Here is a 21,800-nt window from a genome sequence, read left to right on the forward strand (position 1 = left end):
GATACATTGAAATAATCTTACGCCAATATGTAGGAAGACTTAACTTAGAAGTGGAGCTCCAGTGCTGGAGCTCCAATGCTGGCCAGCATTCAAGACCAGAATGTCTTTCATGCGTCAATATAAAAAGTAGCTAGAACTTGAGCGTTGTGAAGGCATATCCCTTGATTAGGCTTTGCTCGTGTGCCAGTCAGTCCAACAAGTGGTCTGAGTTAAGCTGCTGTGAATACTATTTTCACAAGTGGAGCCTAGGATTGGTCTTGTCACTGAATGGAAATCTTGTAAACAGCACAATTGAACACCAGGTTGAATCTGTGTGCTGCAGCTGTTTGTCTCGTATGGCTTTGAAGTTTTAGAATCTATCTGTGTTAATATGTTTAATTTCTTCTGGTTTTAAGAAAATGCCAAGAAGACTTATGAGGACAACAATATGGAATAAAAATATGAGGAGAGCTGAATTGTAAATGCAAATAATTTATCAAATAACAATTTTATTTATAAATCATATAATTTCTTTATTTTTTATATCCTAGGATACCAGATGGTTCCATTGATCAGGGACCAGCTGCAGGAAAGGTACATGCTTTAGAGGAGCAACTTTTAAAGGCCAAAGAACAGATAGAAAACTATAAGAAGCGGACAGGAGATGGTTGGTAGATAAGTTTTCTTTTACTTCTGAAACAAGTTTTGGTATTCCATATCACAAATGTGTTGGTTTCTTAACAAATAATTCAGCTACAAGTGCTGATGCTTTTATGCATTTCTTTTTTTTTTTAAATAGAAGGCCTTGGAAAAGACCATGAAATATTGAGGAGGAGGATTGAAAATGGGGCTAAGGAACTTTGGTTTTTCCTTCAAAGTGAGCTGAAGAAGTTGAAAAATCTAGAAGGAAGTGAACTGCAAAGACGCATTGATGAATTTCTGTCTGATTTGGGTCATCAGGAAAGGTACGTGTATTTGTTGATTCTGCGTATACGTTGTAAGGATTATGGCTTGATTTAAGTAAACTACTGATGTACTGCTTAAAAATCTCAGGATCAGTTACTGGTATGTGGCATAAAATGTCATGTCTGAAGCATGACTGTAGAATTACTACTTGTATTTCATGGGACATAAACTATATATCCAGCTTATATCACTGCAGCTTAGAGTATGACCCTTTGACTTGATATATTTTCTTTTTTTTATCAGAAGACCTGGGTCCTGGATGCCAATTGTTGCTTTTCAGTTGCAACTGTCTATATATGTGCATACAAGCATATTTGTACGTATAACAAAACCATTAACAAACCTTAAAAATATTTGTTTTAGTTATCTGATTGTGCCTTTCATAAATACTAGAACATAAATTACATTGATCATTTGGATATTATATAATTGGAATTACTTTAAAATTGGGTAATATCTTAATTTCAGGACTCATTCTGAAAAGTCATTTCTTTTTGTAATTAGAATTTAACAGAATATTTCAGATAAAAATGACCTTTAATTGCACTGTCATTACTATGTTGTTCAAAGATGTGTTGGAATTGGAATTATCTTTTCAATTGTTCATATTCTGGCCTCCTCGTTGTTCAAGTACGTTTTGTATTGTACTAAAACATTATGTATGGTTTTTGTTCATGCTGAATAAAATTAATCTAGAAAGTGTTAAAAATTCAGTAAGATCTGTCTGTAAGCCTGTTATAAGTGTGTTCACAACAGGATAACAATGGCAATTTATATCATTAGTAAACAGTCATATGACAATCATTGAATTAAATATACCACCTTAAACAAGTATCTCTTTCCCAAAAAAGCTGGGATCTACATGTGTGAACATCGGTCGTAAAGCATGAACCTTGGAAAATAATGCTGTAGTAAAAGAAAAAAATAGTAAGACTTTTCAATTCTTTGGAAATAATGTAAACACTATTTAAAACATAGTTTAAAAAGAATATGAATTTGATTATTAATGTGGGCAAATAATATAGTCCATTAAATTTTGTAATTTAATATTCTGCAATTCCAAAACTCAGTTTGTCACAGATTGATGGAGTTTAAAGTGAGAAGGGACTATTCAATTATCAAGAGTTATTATGTATATAAAATAAGCCATTACATTTCATCCAATTATTTCTCTACTGAGCACAATTATGTTATGTTTGACTGAAATAAAAGTAGTGCTTGGCTGAAGCAGAATTTTCTGAAAGACTTGCGATCTTCAGTTAAACAATCAGCTGACAGAGTAGCTGCTGCTTCCCTTGACTGTTTGAATAGTTACCTCCACTCAGAAATATTTGTTCTCCAGAGAAATTATTTCTGTTTGGATTTCTTGGACTTCAGGTCATTGATTCTTGATGTACCTTTTAAATGATCTGTGTCAAAATGGGAGCAAGTAATCTAATGCCAGACTTACTGATGTCTGTCATGGGAACAAAATCACTTGTGTACACATTACTGCTCTGTTTCTACAGAGAGAAATGCATCAGGCAGTTGCCACAGTGGAACCTTGAATGATGTTGTATGTTTGATGCCAGAAGGTTTTCATGTCTCTGCTTCCCAGGAGGAATCCTTTCCTTATTCCTTTCCTTATTCCTTTCCTTCCTATACCAATGGATATTAATTCATTGAGCCCAACTTGAAAGTTTCTGTATTTCTGACAGCCTTATCTTCACATCTCTCTGCACTTCAGGATGAGGTGAAACCCATATTAGGAATGCATACTGCTTTGCATTGAATAATGAAAGTCTGCCTTGTAGACCTCTGGAACTTATGAGATGAATCCCATTGTGGTACTAGAAGAAGTTTGTATATGATGCAAGCAATCGCAGCTGCTCTCTTTTCTCTTTTCTTAAGAATTTTCTTGTTGAATAAATATTCTTTAGACTGACATGTAGATCATCAAAAGCAGAATGTCCTGGAGTCTGTTGAGTCTTAATAGTAGATCTGTGTAGACCTTCCTGTGTGGTGAGGTCCCCAAAGAAGACTAAAGTTGTTTAAGCTAAAACCAAACAGCCAGAAACTAGGTTTTATTAAACTAAAACATAGATAATTTTTTTACAATATGGAAATTCAAAGCGATTGCGTAAAAGAAAACACATACAAAAATGTTTCTACAACAGTCAGCCTGTGTTCTTGGTGTATTTACCACACTGGCTTCAGGCAACAAAATTATCTTGTGTTGCAGAATGCAGCCCTTGGTTGCCTCTAGTCCCGAGGAAGTTCCTCCTTTCACCTTTGAGGGCAGGCTGTCTGCTTCTTTCACTTTAATCTTTCCATGAGTTGCAGGAAAGCTCCCAGCTCCTTCTGTGCGCATCCTTTGGCCTGGGATGCACGGCTGTCTCTGGGGGTGAGCTTTTCCCTTAGGAGGCACAGTAGCTCCCCAGGGAAGGAGTGGTCTCTTTTTCCCTCCACACAGCCCAGCTGGTCTCTTCTTCCTGGAAGGAGCATAACAGAAGTTTAGAATGAGAAAATCAGATGCTCTCATTCATTCTGAGAATCACAGCTTTTTGATGTGTTGGGGTTTTTTTTACTGCTTTTTGATGTTTTTTTTTTTAAGTACATGTGCACTTGTGGGTTTGGTTTTTGGTTTTTTATGTTGTTTTTTAGGGATTTAACAAGTTGCCGAATGCTGCCTTTTTGACAGTGATGTCTTAAAAAGTTGTTACCTGTGTATCTTAGATAAATGGAACACTGCATGTGAAGCTGGTATTACTTATAAACATATGTCTTAGATATTTTAATATATATTATAATCTAATATTTGGATTAGAAAGATAAGTGTTAATTAGAAGTACTTAGAGCAGTTTGTAATACCCTCCTTATGTGGGAAAGCAGATAAAGGGATGGGTAGTGATCAAATTATGAGATAGCTATGTAAGGAAAGCGGCTAATATTTTGTTGTTGTTTGTGAGGAAAGCCTGTTGTGTCATAGAGAAGACTTGATTTTTGAGAGATGATAAACTCAAAGACAGTTTCTGTGACTCTGGATAAGTAGTATTAGAGTTCTTTGTTAATCTTGGTGCTGTTATGCAAGTGGTCTGCTACTAATAGGATAGTGCTTCTCTTGTTGGATGCCTTAATCTTTATTTCTTGACTGTGTCCTAGGGGTTGTGCAGATTTTCTTCTGGAGAATGCCAGTCTTGGCAGGTGTTTTTGTCCAGTGTTTCACTACTGATTCTGTTTAAGGAACAGTGTAGCCCTATGCGGAGTTTCCTGCATTATGGAATATGTAGTTGTATTCTTGTAGTTGCTATAGGGAACGAGGATTGTTGAGAGTAACTTCATTTTAACAGTGGAAAGACTATTTGAGATAGAGCTAACAAAAAGGAACAAATTAATCTTCTAGTTGTCATGGTTGTTTCCTGCGTTGGCATTATGTTGTTTGCGAAGTGGCTGTTACTGACTTTGTTTCGTTCCTTCTCCTCCTGGGGAACAGCTGTCATCAGGGCTTTCGTGGTAGTTGGCCAAGGTTTGATGCATAGTGTTTGAATATATTTTCACATTATTTCCTTTGAATTTGGTGGAACATACCACAGTGTTTTTCTTGGAGTTTTTATTTGTTGATGTAAAGTTTCTAGGAGGTTTAAATGTAGTTTTGTCATATGGCTGGAATAAATGTCTAGACTGATCTTTAAAAATGTGTTAAAAATGCCTGCCCTCCCCCTGTTACTTGTGACGATCAAATGCAGATGAAATATATAGCCAGATTCTTTACTCCATTCTGCTTTCCAGGAGAAAAATGCTTTTTTAAGAGCAGCTCCAAGATTTAATTTATGATATGAAACAAAAATAACAACAACAAATTGATATTGTTGGTTAGTAACTCAACGAAAGACCAAGTTTGACTTACTAAATATCTGCAGTGCCACTGTCTGAAATGCTTTCTGCCATTTTACCACTCATAATAGCTTCTAATAATCCTGCGCAGGCTCACCTTTTGTCTACAATTTAGCTATCCTGGCCTCCTGGATCACTGGTCCATCTCCTTTTTAGCTCTCCTCATGGAGTCTGACTCTGGTCTTTGGTATGAGTTTGTGTCTCTTCTAAATCTGTATTAAAAAGCCATCATGATGGTCTGTCACACTCAGAAGAACCTAACAAGTGTAAACCTAAAAAATGCACATTTCCCAGCAGTAGGAATCAAAGAAAGATGGCCTCCGTGACTGAAAGTGGGTTAAAATTGCACTACCCTATAATCGTTTCTGTGTGATAACACCTGTGAATTTTTGAGTTCCTGGTTTACTTCAGAGTTTTATAAAAGTAAATTTTCTCAAAAAAAGATTGTGGATACTATCTGAAAACTTTTGCATGAATTCATAAATTTTCTCACAAATTATTTGATGTTCTTTATGGTTTGTACTGAGCAAAGCTGCCTTTCCCTAAAGTGTTGAGTCACTGAAGCTGTGTAAGGACTCTCTCATCATTCCTCTTACCTCAAAAATGATGGAAAATAGTTATATTTCATCTGTAAGGCTGATTATTTAAACTTGCCTAGTACCTTTGCTTTGTCATGGTCACCATGGCCAATTATATAAAAAATAAAATTTAGACAACACTGTATTTCCTTAGAAATAGGAAAAATTACTTAACTGCTGAGAGGGAAAATGATTTTTTTTTTTAAAAAAAAATTTATAGGCTTTGTACTTTCAGTTATTTTATGCCAATATTTAATAGAAATGTATTTTTATAAAGTAAAAGAAGAGTATACTGGTTACTTACATCACAAGTACAGAAAAGACTTTTTTAAAGCTAGTGAAAGAGAGCATTTGAAAATTGTTTAAAATGTGACTGTGGCTATGCAGCTGCTTTTACTGATAGTAGAGGATTTTTTAATGTATTTTTTTAATGTTTAGACCTGAAATTTATAGTCTTTCTTTAAACATCCAACATTGTTGCATCCTAATTGGGAAAAAAAAAAATATGTAAACTCCTAAGAAAATGCAAGGGTTTCCTTTTTAAATTTGCCTACTAGCCTGCTATGCTTTCTATAAATTGGAGAACACCGCTTTAAGAGGAGCAGACTTTTTATCTATTCAGTATTTGTATATAATCCATTGTATTAGATCTACTACATCATTAATTCTGTTCTAATTGTCCCTAAATTGTGTTTGCATATTTTTGAGTATTATGTGTCTTTAATAGTTAGTGATTCGAAACTAGTTATCCGATGATACTTTAATTTCTTTGTTTTTTATACAAACCAGAGTGTAGGATATTTCAAGCTCAGTTACCTTGTAAAAGAAAATCCAGTTTATATAGTTTGAGATTAGAATATAAATACAGTACTTCCAGCTGATTGACAGAAGGTGAACATTACTGCTGTTGGACAGTTTGGGTATAATGTTCAATACAACAACAGTAGATGGTACAGTAAGTCAGTGTCCCTGTTATCCTGTGTAGAAATACGGGTGTGAAAACCAGAATGTGTCTATGAGGATGGAAAGATACAGATCCATAAATCCAGTTATTGTCAAGAGAAGGTTGTCTGATAACTCTACTGATACAGATAGCTCTGTCCCAATTTGATTTATCTCAATATTTACCGCTTAAATATTGTGTCATTGGAAATAGTTACCTAATAGATACATCATCTGCTCCTCTCGTTTGCTAAGCTTATTTACAAGGAATAGCCTTAGCTAACTGGGTTTGTGGTTCCAGTACTAACAAGTGCTGCCAACAACCATGTCTTGTATTACTTCACTGGCCAGACCACTTCAAAGATTGTTAGGAAATATTCTCTTCTTCCCCTCCCACTCTTTTTTTGTCACCTCCCAAATTTCTCTGCCTTTGTTCTCTTGCATCTCTTCCTAGTGATCAAACTTGCGGCTTATCAAGAATTTTGGGCAATATATTGCGACATCTGAAGTTCAGATCGAAGAATTAAGAAAAGTGATTCAAATTTAAAACTTTAGCGTTGTTACAGTGAAATGATTAGCAACTTTAAATATTCTCAGTCTGAAAAGCCAACTCTGAAATTATTGTTTCTGAATTGGTCTGTTACTTGTAGAATAGCCATTCATGTTTTTACAAATATTTTGGATAGTTTGCCTCTAATTTTATATTTCCTCCCCAAAACCACAGAGATAAAAAAAATCTTTTCCTGGGTGGTACTGTTTGGGCTGTTTTTCACAAAATTCATGGCTAATCTTAGCAAATAAATGTCATATACCATTTTCCCGCTCATGACAAGGGGTTCTTTATCTTCCTATTTGGCCACCGAAATGTGATACACTAGAGATCCTTTTCTTAGAGTTATTAGATAACCTCAATTTAATATTTGATAGTTCCTCAAAATTCACATTTTGTAGCGTAGACTAGTAATATGGCCATGAGTCTGTTTTGAATTTTTAATTTTTGCATTTTTTTCCATTTGAGTATTAGTAGTATGCAGTCATTCTAAGCAGGCAGCATGCTTACCTTCTGCCAGAGTCAGAATGAGCTCTGTGCCATAGAAAATACTGTTTACTAAATCTTGTAATAATATTCTGTCGTTTTCACTAATAAAGATAGAAGGATTACTGTTGTACCTGTGCTAAAGACATTTGTAATATTATATTCTATACAAGCATAGTAAGATAACTGTAGGCGGCAAAGTGACAATGAATTATAAAAGAAGTTACTGTAGGAATCATTATTGCACTTCCATCTGAGGCCACTGGCTAAAGTCTCTAGCATGGAACTATTACTTCTTTTTTCTTTAGCACATACCAGAAACAAATGCTTTAGAGCAGGTCTGTCTCCTGTTTAAGTATGGAACATATGTTAAATGGAGGACACAGTGAGTCTGTCTTGGCTGCTGTTTGGATTGTGGTGTAGGAGGTGGCATGAAGAAACTATTTTGAGGCTATAATTGAAATATTTGTTTAATTTGTCTTTGATTTCTTCTAGTCCTCCAATTTAGTAATGTTAAGATTGTTTCCCATTTTTAAAAGATTGTTTTCCATTGTTGTTTACAGGTCAATAATGACCGACTTGTACTACCTCAGTCAAACAGATGGAGCAGGAGATTGGCGAGAAAAAGAGGCCAAAGATCTAACAGATTTGGTACAGAGGAGAATAACTTACCTACAGGTAAGAGGGTAGAGCTTTTAAATCAAGGTAAACGTTTTCATTTTTTTTAAATATATATGACACTTAGCTATATCCTTGTAATAGAATAATTACATGACAGTTTTAAATGAAGGTTTGTATAAGAATGAATTACATGCAAAAGAAATTAGAACATTTGTTTCAAACATTATTTTCTATGTATATGGAATGATAGTGTTTCAAGCAAATCTTTGGGTTTTGGGTTTTTGTTGTTCGTTGTTTTGGGTTTTTTGTTTGTGGGGTTTTGGGTTTTTTTCTTTTTTTTTTTTTTTTGATCTGTGATTTTCACTGGGCTATATTTACCTGTTTGGATTCTTTGTTTTATTATGAAAGATAAGTCTCTGGTTTCTATGTTTGATTCTTTAGAGTGTTGGAATGCATACATATGTTTGCACAGTGTTAAAAATAAAAATATGAAAGTCCTTATATGAAACTTCTGAACAAGCAGCCCATTTTTAAAAATACAAGTATGCAAAATTGAAGTGCTTGTATATAGTATATTGTCCAGTCATAGACTGTCTCAACAGATGCATGAGGTGTCTCATAGACGCTCATATTTGAGTGCATAAAGCCTTTTTAGTATATGTGCTTGTGTGTGTCTATGAAATGTAAACAAAATTTGATCTGAAAGTTTTGGGACTTTTATTAATGTATGAATGCATGCAGCTATTTATATAGTGATCAAACAGATATTTGATGTAGTCTGTTTTCTTTGTGCTTGGTTTGTTTTTCCTTGCATGTATGCACCTCACTACTCTGTTTTGTATGGTCACCCCTAATGTCTGATCTTTTCTCTGTGTAAATAGCTGAATTTGTTTCTCAGATTTTCATTATTTCACAATTCAGCTATTGGAACCTTCTCTTCTGTGACCAAGCTATGTATTTGTTTCTTGTTAAATAAAAAAAGGACACTCTTCTGTGGAAAAAAAATCCCTGTAAATTTTGCAGGAGACATCACTTCAATGTCTTCCTTCAACAACTCCTTAAGAACTGTTCCTCATTCTTTCATTTTTGATGTCACTCTTTAGCAATGGTGTACTGTAACTACTTTTCATGCTGATAAATATGACCTTTCTAGATCTTTTTCTGTTCTTTCACTTTGTCCATTTGTTATTTTATCTAAGCATGTATACATTTCTGGAGAGTGAGTGTCTTCCTATTTCATATTTTACAGTGCTCAAGGCCTTAGTTCAAGACTAGAACCTCCAAGTACATATAATGAATAGCAAAAGTAAAAGCAGCTTAGGAGAACAGAGGCTCAAAATTGTAGCATTAAATAAATACTTACTTTATTTTCTGGTGAATTTGAAATAGATTTACTTACTGAGTGAAGAACTGGGAGCTCAATTAGCTCCTAAAATTTATTTAGATGCGTATGGTCTATGATAAAGGCCTTTCCTCTCCATAGAGGTAATTTATTCTCATTTTTTTAAAAATGAGAATAAACAATATTAAGAATGAAACCAGTGCCAAGTCACAACACATGTAGAATCCTAATATTTAATATTTGTAGCACAACTAGCTAAAGCCTTTCAGAAAGTGTATTATATCCTCAGGCACTTCCAAGAAAGGTGACTGTCTTTATCCTCATTATCTTGAGAAGGAAACCTGATGAGGAGCATAAGTGACACATACAGGAAGTTGTGGCATTAGGTTCAGGATTAGAATTAAGTTTAACATACTTGGCTCAATTTCCATCATGCAGGCCATTTTTGTTTCTGTTTTATTTATGAATTTGTAAAAAAAAAAATCAATAATAAAATTTCTGTCATCGGAAGAACTGAGCGTTTTTTCATATTTATGCATTTAAAATATGAAATTATTCATTATGAGTCCATCCTGTAACACTGAGAAACACATAAGAAAATCAGCATTTCCCTCCTTTTTTCTTTTCTTTGGTGTTTTTTTTTTTTTAAGTTCTGGTGTTTTCTGTATTACAGGGGAAATTACATTGTTTTTTGTTTTTTATACATCATTACTGGTAGATTATAGAAATTAGAAACATATAAATTTCTTATTGCTGCACATCGAATTCCATAGAACTGTTTTACATGGAAGGATCTAGAAACTATACAGAAGGGACATGTGTTTCCTTAGTAATTGTCTTTGAGGTTTAAGTTGAAGAATGGTGATACATATTTTCAAAAAAATGTAATTTTAGCTTTGATAAATGTTGATATTTTCAGCATTGTATCTGTGCAGGTCATCAAAAATAGCACTAAAATCTTGGGTTTAGCAAATTTGCAGCAACATATTAAAATTTATTTGGGTATTTTATGAACAAATAATATTACCCTGTTTATATATCTTTTTGATTAGTTGAAACATTTTAGCTGTATTGAATGCTCATTTTTTGTTGTACTAAAGTGTGAAATAGAAATATGTGATGAGTCTTGTCTCACTAAACTTTCTTTCATGTGCTTGCTGTGTTTCTTTTTATTAATATCTCTTCAGGGTAAACATACATAAAATTTTCAATGATTCTTCATGTGTAAGAATTTGTAATACCTTTAATTTTTTCTTATTGATGTCTTCCCTTAACAGTAATTCTTCACTGGGCTATTAGAAGTGAGCATCCACTAGCTGACAAATGACAATAGACTATTGATTTATACAATAACACCAAAATGTGTTTTGTTCTTATCTTGCTTTTTATGCAATATATTTTTATTTAGCTATTTAGCCAGTAACAGATCTCCTGGAGTTCAAGTCACTGTGGACTTATTGAAAATGATGCCCAAGATTTTTAATTCATCTGAATTTTGAAACTTGAGTATTTTTCCTTCCACTATGCTTACTTTAGTTATCAATACGTAATTTCACTTGTCATGAGTCATGCTTAGTTTAAATTTAGTTATCAATACAAAATTTCAATTGTCACGAGTCGTGCTTACTTTGGTTAGTTTCTTCGGGAATTCATGACAATGTTCTGTAGACTTGACTAATTTAAGCTTTCTTAGACATTTAAATTAACGACTTTGCCTTTTACCAGTTCTTCCATGTTTCATGCATGAAAGTACTAGTCCTGCTAAGATAACTGGAGGCCATTTGTCTGTGTATTTGCCATTTTTCACTCCTTTTTATAATCTGGCTTTGATCTTTGACTGCACTTTAGGATAGTTTAGTGACTACATATGTTTATGGATGATCATTTACCTCCAGGTGTACACTATTACTGTCATTCATAGAAAAGATTCAAATCCCAAGGCATGGTAGTTCTCAATATGTACAACATTGCCCAAAGTTGGGGTGGAAACTTAGCCAGCTCTTCAAAGAAAGAAAATATTCTTTCTTATGAGTAGTTACAGTCTTTGAGATGGGTCATTCACATACACATTTACTTCCATCTCTCTTTTCATTTTTATTCTCATTCTTCTGTCTGAGAAAAACAAGTATCTGCAAGCCAGACATAAGCTTTTGGAGCCCTTCTAAAGATTAAAATGTCTCCTGTCTTGAAAGATTGTTGTGACCACACATTTGGAAGTCAAGTTGACTTATTTTCTAGTGTGGGTTTCAGGATTTTGAAGAGTACAGGGCTCACTGTAAGTGTGCAATGTAAAGCAGTCCATGGTCTGAAAACACACATATACACCTCTACTCATAATATAATTGTATTAAAAAGTAAAATAAAAAATTCAACAACTGTTGCCCCCCAACTCTATGCCAAAAAGCACTATGTGGAACATATTTGTCTTTTTTTTTTTTTTTTTGGGTGAAGAATAAAAGTACTGTATAGTTGTCTTTCTGGTACTTGTTGAACCATGACAGCTGCATTATTTTGGGACATCTCCCTGGGAAATCATTTAGCTGAATGATTGTGAATAGTGATGACTGCTACTTCATTTGGATGGCATTACCATAAATTTGATTTAATGAGGCTACATTTAGCTAGTTCCCTGTAGTTAGAGCAACACTTAAAAAGCTAGGAGCTTACATTTAAGCAAAAGACCTATTTTCAGAGATGTTAATTATCAAACGATTGGAGAGAATGTGCAAGAGAAGTCAGACAAGGGCTCCTGTAGTAGTGTATGTTCTGGAAGAAGTAGAGTGAGTAAATTATTACCTAGACAGCAGTTTATTTTCTTCTCCTTTCCTTTTGTGCTTGTTTTTGTTCCGTTTATTTTAGGAAGTTGGTGATTCAGCATGCAGTCTCCCAATTGCAGAATATTTTTGCCTCCAATTTAAAAAAAAAAAAAAATCAAAATATTTTGTTCAACTTTGAAAGTTAAAAATTCAAGCAAGTAAAAAAAGTTACTAAGTACTCAACAGCATCATCACTTATAATAGCCATACTTTGCCATAGTCATACTATTTAGTTGGGATTGTGTATGTATGCAAAGAAAAGAAAGTTACAAGACTTTATTCTGAGGTTTCTGGGTTTCCCAGTATTTTTGGTGATTTAATGTGTCACTTAAATTTTTCTGTCTTAGAGTGTATTAAATCCTCTCCCTTCCCCTCCCATTAAAATTAATGGTATATATATTTTTAATAAAAGTATTCATGCTGAAATGACAACAACAACAGAAGGCTCTAGACTCTCTGCATATGTGCAAAGGGATGTACCCTGTACCCTTCACAACTGTAAGTCTTGAAAAGTGTAAACTTGTATCCTTCAATAACTCAAATCTAATGTATTATATTTTTTCCCAGTTAATTCCATTTCACTCATGAGAAACAAGATGTAGTGTATTCTGGCAGTTGTAGTGTGCTGTTGATGTTGATAAATTCAAGCTAATTTGAAACAAAGGCAAAAGTAAATTCTAGAGTGGGAAAAAATCTTACAGAAAATTCTTTGTCAGGATTTAATTTTTTTAATGGGAAAGGAGGACACTAGCTGAAGGATTTCAGTTAGGTGTCTGTATGGGCACTGTTCTGAGAAGAGCAGGTTCCTTTAATGGGCAGACCTTGTAGTGCTTCAGTTTTCCTGTGCTAGACTCCGCATCCCTAGGTTTATTTGAAAGCTTTCTGGCATTTACTCCAGATACATAGAATCCTGATAATTCAGTTAAAGAGAAAAAATGTCATGAATGCCAGTTCTAATCTCTGAATAGATTTAAGAAATAGACCTAGGAATAGGGTTGGACTAGGTGACCTTTAAAGGTTCTTTCCAACCCGAAATACTCTGATTCTGTGATTCTATGAATAGCGTACTTTAATAGTCTCATCTTGAAATGATGAAGGCAAGATTAGATACTGGCAAGGCAAACGATTGAAAAAAGCCATATCCTTAAGCTTAACTGAGATGTATTTCTGCCCACAAGTGCTACTTGCTTGCTTAGGTAGTGTAAGTCCAACCAAGATTTATGGTTACGCATTCTTATATTGACACACTTCAGCTATGTCTTCTTATTGTCTTAAACTTGACAACTATGTCTATTATTAATTTGGTTAAACTTCAATCGTTTGACTTGCATACACTCACTCATTTAATTATAAATGAAGGAGTGCCACTAGTGGTCAACAGAATTGAAAGGAGATAATGACAGTTGTGTGGTTGTCGATATCTAAGGGGAAGTCATTGAGCAGAACAATTAATAGATTCTGTCTTGGATTCAGGTTTACTGACAGACTAGTGAGGCATAAAGATGTAGCATCTGGCAGATGTTACCTTATTACATTCTTTTCTACAGCGTCATCAGTTTAACATTTTCTTAATGCAGATTTTTGTGTGGAAGTAAGTGGAGAAGGTAAAGGCAAGAAACTCTTAGTGCATCAATTGAAGACTGAATTTTGCACTTACCCTTCTTTAGGCAGCAAAGAATCCACACAGGAAGGATCCTTTAGTTAAAAATGCATAGGGAACCTGTTTGATTAGTTTTAGTACTTCCAGAATAACTTGTATTGTCTTGGGAAATGATGTCATTTAAATAGTTAATAAAAAGTGAAACTGTCTTTAAAACACGTTTTGTCAAGGAACATTTCTATAACTGGCCTACTTCAGGTTTGGAAGCGTGACTTGAACTTAAAATTTCTTTTAAAGCCCCAGGAGCAAAGTTCACTGGTTGGAGGATTGTCCCCAATCCTCCACCCTCCCCTGCAACCCAAAACCTACTCAATGAGAGATTAAGTTATACTTTTGAAAGATTCTCAGGACTGTTTGTAATTTAATACATATTTCTTTCTTTTTCTTTCTGTTTTACTACTATTTTAATAGTTCTGAATTACCTACTGAAAATCTTTGGTGGATTGAAATTTAAATGTGATTATATTTGTAATCTGACATTTAGTCCAGTGAGTGATCAGTGGCATTTTTTTTTTTTCTTCCTTAGTTGCACATCTCTGGCTCTCACTTGTGTTTTTTGTGAACAGATTCTTTCATTGTCTATCGAACCATCTTTAGTGTTTGATATTGTAAGCTCATCTGTATTTTGCATTTCTTTTCCCATTTTTGCCAGATTGCTGAATTAATTGCACAGCACTAGAAGAGTGATTTGATTCCTTCCCTGTAACATAAGAAAACTTAGGCATATAAATGGATCTAAGCACTTAAAAAGTTAATATTTTGGGCAAAATAGATTTAAAAGTGAAACAAAAGAATTAAAGAGAAAATAGCAGACAGAAAGCTAATTTTGCTGACTTTTTGTGAAGGTTTAGAAAGGGACTGGATAGTTTCTATCACATACGAAAATGTCAAAATTGTTTGACTTTGGAATATGTCTTGAGACATGTCTTGGGTCATCTTCATTAAGTTACTTAGTAAATTCAGTATCTGGAAGTCTGGTATTAGGATAAAAACCACATAATAAAGTGTGATTGCTGCTGATATCTATAGGAGATTTTCTCTAGAATTCCTATATAGTGGATTGAGGAGCATATTGTGGTTTCTCCATCTGCTTACTGGGATGCTTTACTCCAGCTGAAGCTTGTGTATTGTAGGAGGATAGCTACAAGCTAGAGGAATTAACATTAGAGGCAGATAAGGCTCGCTGTCTCTCAAATCAAATACATAGTATTTCTGAGTAGGGAAGGAAGAAAATATTCTTCCAGAAGCTAGAAGAACCTTCTGGGGGGGTGGGTCAGTTGGTTTGTTTGTTTCCCCCCCCCAAGTATTGAGGGGAGCTGGAATGAAAGGGGAGCATTCCAAGTGGCATCACAAAGAAAGGGGAATAGAAATTGATGTGAATTACATTTGTGATAACTAGGATGGGAAACACCTTTCCTTGACATCATACTGTCAAAAAATGGGATTTTCCTCAGAATTTCAGTGGGTCTTTCTCCTTGAGCAGACTGTGTAGCACTAAGGAATAAAATATTTATTGAAAATATAAAAGAGAACACCTTTGTTAATGAGCATAGTACTGTGTTTATGGGGTGACTCTGTAATTTGTAGCAGGCTGCTTGCCCACTGCACTCTCATCTGTCTTGATTCATTGGATGAAAGTACATTTCTCTAAACTTTTTAAAATTCACAAACAACACAGTCGTTTCTCTTATAGCAAAACATATGTTAAGCAGCAGAGTTTACTTTTGCCAGTCTGTCATGTGTTTTGAGGGCTAACTGCCTGCTTGAAAACAGTGTAAGGTGGTGAGGCATTGAAGCAGCACTTGTGACATCTGTCCCATCTGATCCTGCTGACTCTGCGAAGAAACCAACCAAGAGCTCTGGAGAAGAAAGTTCTTTGAGCACCGGGAGAAATGGAAGATTGGGACCTGGAAACAGCCCTAAGACTATTTTTGCTGTAGTCAAACAATGACAGGGAATGTTCCTAGGCACTGGAACATAATATTCTATAGTGTTATACTGTTAAAAGAGTTCCTGGCATGCTTTTGACTCCCATCAAGTAACTTTCTCCCAAACAGTTCTTTGGCTGTGTTTGAGACTTAGCACAAGACACATTTCGTAAATCTGCTGTGTGTGGCTACCCTGTTTAAGAGGTTTAGAAAATTTAATAGCATGGATGCAGACTTTCTGTGCCAGCTGGAATAAGTCTCAGGCACATTTGGTTTACTACTCTAGATTTGCATATGTTTATATGGTTCAAATTTTCATGTTTCTAACAATTTTGATTTTATTTGATTTTTGTTGCTATTGTTGCATGCTAGTAATCTGAATGTAAAAATACCACAAACTGTAATTTTGGAGCCACACATTGCAATAAGAAAATACTGTGGTGTTTCATTATCTTTCAGCAGCTTATGGAATCAGTGGAGTGTGTTTTCATTTCACTCAAGAGTACTCAGTCACTCAATAGGAATAAGAAACAAAAACGACCTCATGGTACAAATAATGTGCTAAAGAGCATTATACCTATTGATTCTTTTGTTTAATATGTAGAATTATGTGAACAGAGATGTGGTCTGTTCTCACCATTCTTGCTGCTGGTTCCATTAAAATATTGCTGTTTGTTTATGGGGAAAAAGAAAACCCACTCAGTAATGGGCATTTCCCATTATAGCTACAATTTTCCCTCAAAACTTTTTCCTGGTTTTCAGTTTCTTTACAAGACAATACTGAAGTATTTTAATACTTCCCAAGACTTCAGTCTCTATTTTTTTTTTTTTGTTTTGTTTTAAATAGAGATAGAAAATTAAGACCAAAAAATTGGTGCATTTTAAACAATTTATTTAAAATATCTGGCTTTAATACCATCAGTATTCTGCAAACTTTGTACTAAACAGCTTGAGACTAATAGTTGAAGAATTTTACACTATTAACTCATACTCTAGTCATGTTACCTTTGACTGGATATTAAAATTCTTGAGTACAATCATCTATACTGAATTTTGAGTTATGTACATGGGGGGAGACAGTCTTTAATGCACTTGTGCATATGCAGTTGACTAATACCATTGAGTAACAAGATCTTGGAGTTACCACAGGTAATTCTGTGAAAATATCATTTCAGTCCTCAACAGTATTTAAGCAATGTATCTGCCTCAAGGATAGACTGTGCTGCTCTAGTCCCTTAGTGTCAGAACAGATATAGTAAAACTAGAAAACTTGAAGATGAAAGTAATGTGGATGATCAAATAAATCAACCTGGTATCTCTGAGAATAAAGACTAAATAGATGAAGATTTCAGTCTTCTAAAAGAACTGAGAAAGGGATGTTATACATAGAGATCTACAAAATCTTGAGTACCCTGGAGAACTTGAGTAGGGAATGACAGTCTAGTCTCTTCTAAAGAAGATATACTTCAATACAAGACTTACAATGTGCTGCTTTTGCCAAATTAAGTTGAAGGTTGAATTTAACAAGGCTTATGTATTTGGGGCAGTCAGCCATAATAGCATGGAATCTGCTTCAGTCTCGTTAGTTGTCTTGTAAAGATTTATAGTGATGGCATTCTTTTAGTGAACCACAGGTACTAAAAATAACTTTTAAATAATTTTATTTAAAGGCTAATGGTTCCTATTTGGTATGTCTGAGTTAAAATAGTTTTTAAATGGATGCAGGAAAACAATTTTAAATAACTCTTATGAAGATAAAGTAGCTACTCAAGTCAGTCATTCAAAAGAAGCCATTCAAGGATATTCCTTCAAATGGGCAAACCAATGAATGTTAATTAAATCCAAGACTAAACACTACTATTTCTCTCATTACTAATGCAGTTCAGTAGGTCTGCAATGTAATAGGTGATGTCCCATTAGTAAAGGAGATGTCAGCCGGATTTCTGTAACTCTGTGACACTCACGGCCTGCGTACCTCGTTACAAAGGTGGTCACGTACTACAGAATAATTAGGGAGATACATTTCTTGCAGAGAAAACCTGGATATGCTACTTTCTTTGTAACCTAGGCAGGAGAGGTCATTTGCAGCTTCAAGGACTGTAAAAGTTCTCTAGAGAGGAAGCGGCTGGAATGTACCAGTGCTTACAAGTAGGAAGTAGTGGCATATTGCCTTTGAGAGTTTAAGTGTATCAATTTAGTGGAAACCATGAATTTTGTGAGCATATGTCAATGTTATTGGTGATGGAAGACCATCAAATCCATAAATCCACTTTTATTTTAAGTGACATGGAACATTCTCTTCCACAGAAATACATAATTTTCACAATTTTAAAGTTCTGAAAATTTGTTACTATTTCCAATTGCAGTGTTAATAGAAGTAATTCTGAGAAAAATAAAAGGTGTAAACTCTGGTATGGCTTGATAATCTAATCTACATGCTAAAGTATGTTTTGTGTGCTTGGATGGCTGGGGTTTTTTTGTTTGGGTTTTTCTGTGGTGTGTTTTTTGTTTGTTTGATTTATTTGTTTGTTTTTTAATGTGATTGTATGACTGTTACATTACAGGGCTTGACAATCCTGGGGTCCCTTCCATCCCGCTCTTCATAATGTAGACAACTCAATTGGCTGTAAGAGTCTGCGATGAGCAGTGTAGTTAGGGATGAGAACAGAGTGCACCGCTCATTCAAATCAGAGATTTATAATCCTTTTCTGTGACTTTATGCCAGGAGGAAAAATCTTTTGTCAGTCTTCACTGGATTTGAAATTGGCTGTTGTTACCCTTTATCAACTCAGTACTTTTATGGGTTGCTTTGGTTGGCAATTTTGGCTTAGGAACACACAAGCTATTCTGGTGTATACAACATGATTCTAATTTTTCTTCCTTCTTGATGGTTATTAATTCCACCTTTTTCAGGAAATCCCAGTTGAAACTGCAATGTATCTAAGTATCTCTACTTTCTTTTTTTTTAAGTTCTCAATAAATAATTTAAGCTCAAATACTGCCTTGTCCTAAAATTTTAGTATAGCAATTTGAAAAAACACAGTCATAAAGAAATTAGCTTAACTATTTTCTATTTAAGTCTCAAATTAAAATTAATATATATGCTTTCTAGTTAAGTCTCCAAGTAACGTTAAAACCCAAGTAAGTGCATTATGTTAGCATTGGTAAGCAGTCACGGTATCAAATGATGTTCCTTTATGTGATTCTTACTCGATTTCCATAATGTTGTTAATAAGCTATCATATGAAACTTGCATATGCATGCAAGAAAGTTAAAAGGGCACACCTCATCAAAGTTTACACAACTTCAAATATGTAATCAATTAAATGCTTTCATTTTCAAGAGGGTACATGTATTTGAAGGTACTAGAAAGTGTAGAAAACATTATCTGTTGTTTTTTTCTAAAATTTATCTGAGATTATCCCTTTCAAAATGGTTACAAAAAAGTTAGTTTTAATAAGAATTTTTGCTATGTGGAAAAAAATGGGAAGACAGTCTTTAATAACAAGCTTCATGGCCTTGTTGACATCTCTAATGTATCTATTGTTCCTTTTTGTGTGCTATATTAAAATTTTTAAGATTTTGAAATGTTTCAAGAGAAGTATATTGCAAAACCATTGTTTACTTCTAAAAATAAATAAAATAAAATTGGCTTCTGCCTAAGCCAGTTGATATCTCGTGACAGATTTGTATGTCCTACTGTGATAAATACATTTTGCTGATAGTTTACTTTTGGCTGTAATAGTTCTTTTTACAATCTAGTTATAGTATGTTACGCAATGGTATTAAAACTCTTCTGAGGTAGTCTGTATAAAGTATGATCTATTATTATTAACTAGCAGTTAAAACGTATAGACACATCTTTCAAAAACAGAGATAAAACAGATAAACACGAAATACAGATTTTCAGCTTCTACAACTCAACACTTATGTCTGCTTCTGTCAATTTGCTAAATAACAGAAGCTTCCTTTTTTATTAGCCTAATATTTCAGTTAAAAAAGTAATGTAACAATGTACACTATTGTCTGTTTTTTGAGCTTAAGTCTTTTCTACACAGTAACAGTTAACAGCAGAAAATGATTCTACTTTCACCTGCAATCATTGCACTTCATTGTGTGGTGTAAATATGTCTGTAGATTTAGGAAGGAGATATTTTTTCATGGAATTCTTTCTTTGTGGACTTGCACGCAATACTAGAAAAACCCTCTCTCTCCTAAGAGACTGTGGGAAGTAGATTTGTTATAGTCTCAAAGATACCTGTTATATTTAGTCTCAAGTTATCCATTAGATTTGTCATAGCAAGAGTACTTGTCTGAGCAACAAAAATTAGGAATGGAAATGTTATTTAATTTATCGTTTTTCATTGCTAGTTAGGCTTTGAATGACATGTTTTTTTCCTTAAAATGAAAAAAAATCAAATACTGAATTAACACGTGGGGTTTGGGATGTGTGTGGGTTTTTTTGTTTGTTTTTTTTTCCCCAAATCAGAACCATTCTTTCCTCCTTTACACAACTGGATGCACAAATTAATTTTTTTTTATGGAGTATTTTAGGACTCAAAGTATTCAGATTATCTTTAAGATCACTTGAGGGAGAGATCGCAGTTCCCGGGCGGTGATTTTTGGTTTTTGGAAAGACCTGATTTGTTGCAGATTTACAGAAAATGTTATTTAAAGTTGTGGAGATTTGAGAGGAACAGAATTTATATTGATGTTCAAATTCTGTCTGGAGACATGCATGTATGAATGTGTACAGCAAAGTACTATATTTTACAGAAAGAAAAACTTCTGTAGATTATGTTGTTGTGTTGTCCACATACCTAAGAGTATTTATTAGTTTGTACTTCTAAACATAGCATTCACATCATGTAGACATTTTCCTCTTTTGTTGTTGTTTCTTGGATTGTGGAAGTGTAGTATATTGTTTTCATGAGAGTGCATGCAGATTAAAATACTGTCTTTTAGCAGTCTGCTCAGCTATGTGTTTTATATTCTGTATCTGGTATGTGGTCAGTTAGTCTGGGAAGTAGTCCATTAATAAACATTTGTTTTATTCTGTATCCTGTAGACGACAGGTGGAAATTTTCTTTCATTGGATGACACTGAAAGTGAACTTAAAAATCTTGGAAAAATGCCAAAGGAAAAAGCATTCCAACACTGAGAAGCATGTTGATGAAATGTGAACTCTGAGCCCAAATGTTAGCTTATTCTGACAGATTTACAAATGAGAAAGTAATTTAAACTCTTGAAGGTATTCTATTTTACATTAGGATAGTGAAGTATGTTCAATAACTGTTCATGTTCACAGTGAAGAATTCACATAAAATTTTCATGGAGCTGAAGCTTACTCATCCATTTTAATATGAGACGTATTACGGCAGGATGGCTTGTATGATTTACGACATTTGTCAGTTTTTCTGAAAAAAGTATGCCTTTGTGTATATCTTCTCTTCAGCTTCACTTTTTCATCCATACTTACAGAACCCGAAGGACTGCAGCAAAGCTAAGAAACTTGTGTGTAATATCAACAAAGGCTGTGGCTATGGTTGTCAACTTCATCATGTAGTCTACTGCTTCATGATTGCTTATGGCACTCAACGAACGCTTATTTTAGAGTCTCAGAATTGGCGCTATGCTACCGGTGGCTGGGAGACTGTATTTAGACCTGTGAGCGAGACATGTACTGACCGATCAGGTACCACCACTGGACACTGGTCAGGTAAGACTTAATAACTCAGACAATTTCTCCTTGTTCTTTGCAGCTTCATTCATGTAGAGCTATTTTGATACCTCTTTGTTTAATGATACGTGGAGTGTAATAACTATGACTGCAGTTGTATCAGAAAATCTTATTTTTGCATTGTCTTGGAAAAAATATTATCCTTATTAAGATATCTCTGCTTTGACAGAGATTTTGTTAATACAAAATTTTTGTATTTAAGTTATAATCCTTCAGCAGTCTGCCACGGTGTGATGTGCCAGATATGAATCCAGTTTTTATGGGAAGAGAGTATTAAATAGAGGCTGTTGTTGGTAAACTTTAAAACAATAAAGCATGT

The 21,800-nt window shown here is 34.2% G+C and overlaps 1 protein-coding gene across 1 annotated transcript; it reads left to right on the forward strand.

Annotated features, from left to right (window-relative positions):
• Nucleotides 1-528: 528 nt before the first annotated feature.
• Nucleotides 529-21,514, forward strand: LOC104160540 (alpha-(1,6)-fucosyltransferase-like). The gene is made up of 4 exons (XM_009698678.1): nt 529-646; nt 782-944; nt 7,938-8,052; nt 21,223-21,514. The coding sequence occupies exons 3-4, from the start codon at nt 7,945-7,947 to the stop codon at nt 21,469-21,471; spliced, it is 357 nt and encodes a 118-aa protein (XP_009696980.1). The 5' UTR covers nt 529-646; nt 782-944; nt 7,938-7,944; the 3' UTR covers nt 21,472-21,514.
• The last annotated feature ends 286 nt before the right edge of the window (nt 21,515-21,800 follow it).

The sequence above is a fragment of the Cariama cristata genome, unplaced genomic scaffold (genome assembly GCF_000690535.1).
Source record: "Cariama cristata isolate BGI_N322 unplaced genomic scaffold, ASM69053v1 scaffold17104, whole genome shotgun sequence".
NCBI lineage: Eukaryota > Metazoa > Chordata > Aves > Cariamiformes > Cariamidae > Cariama > Cariama cristata.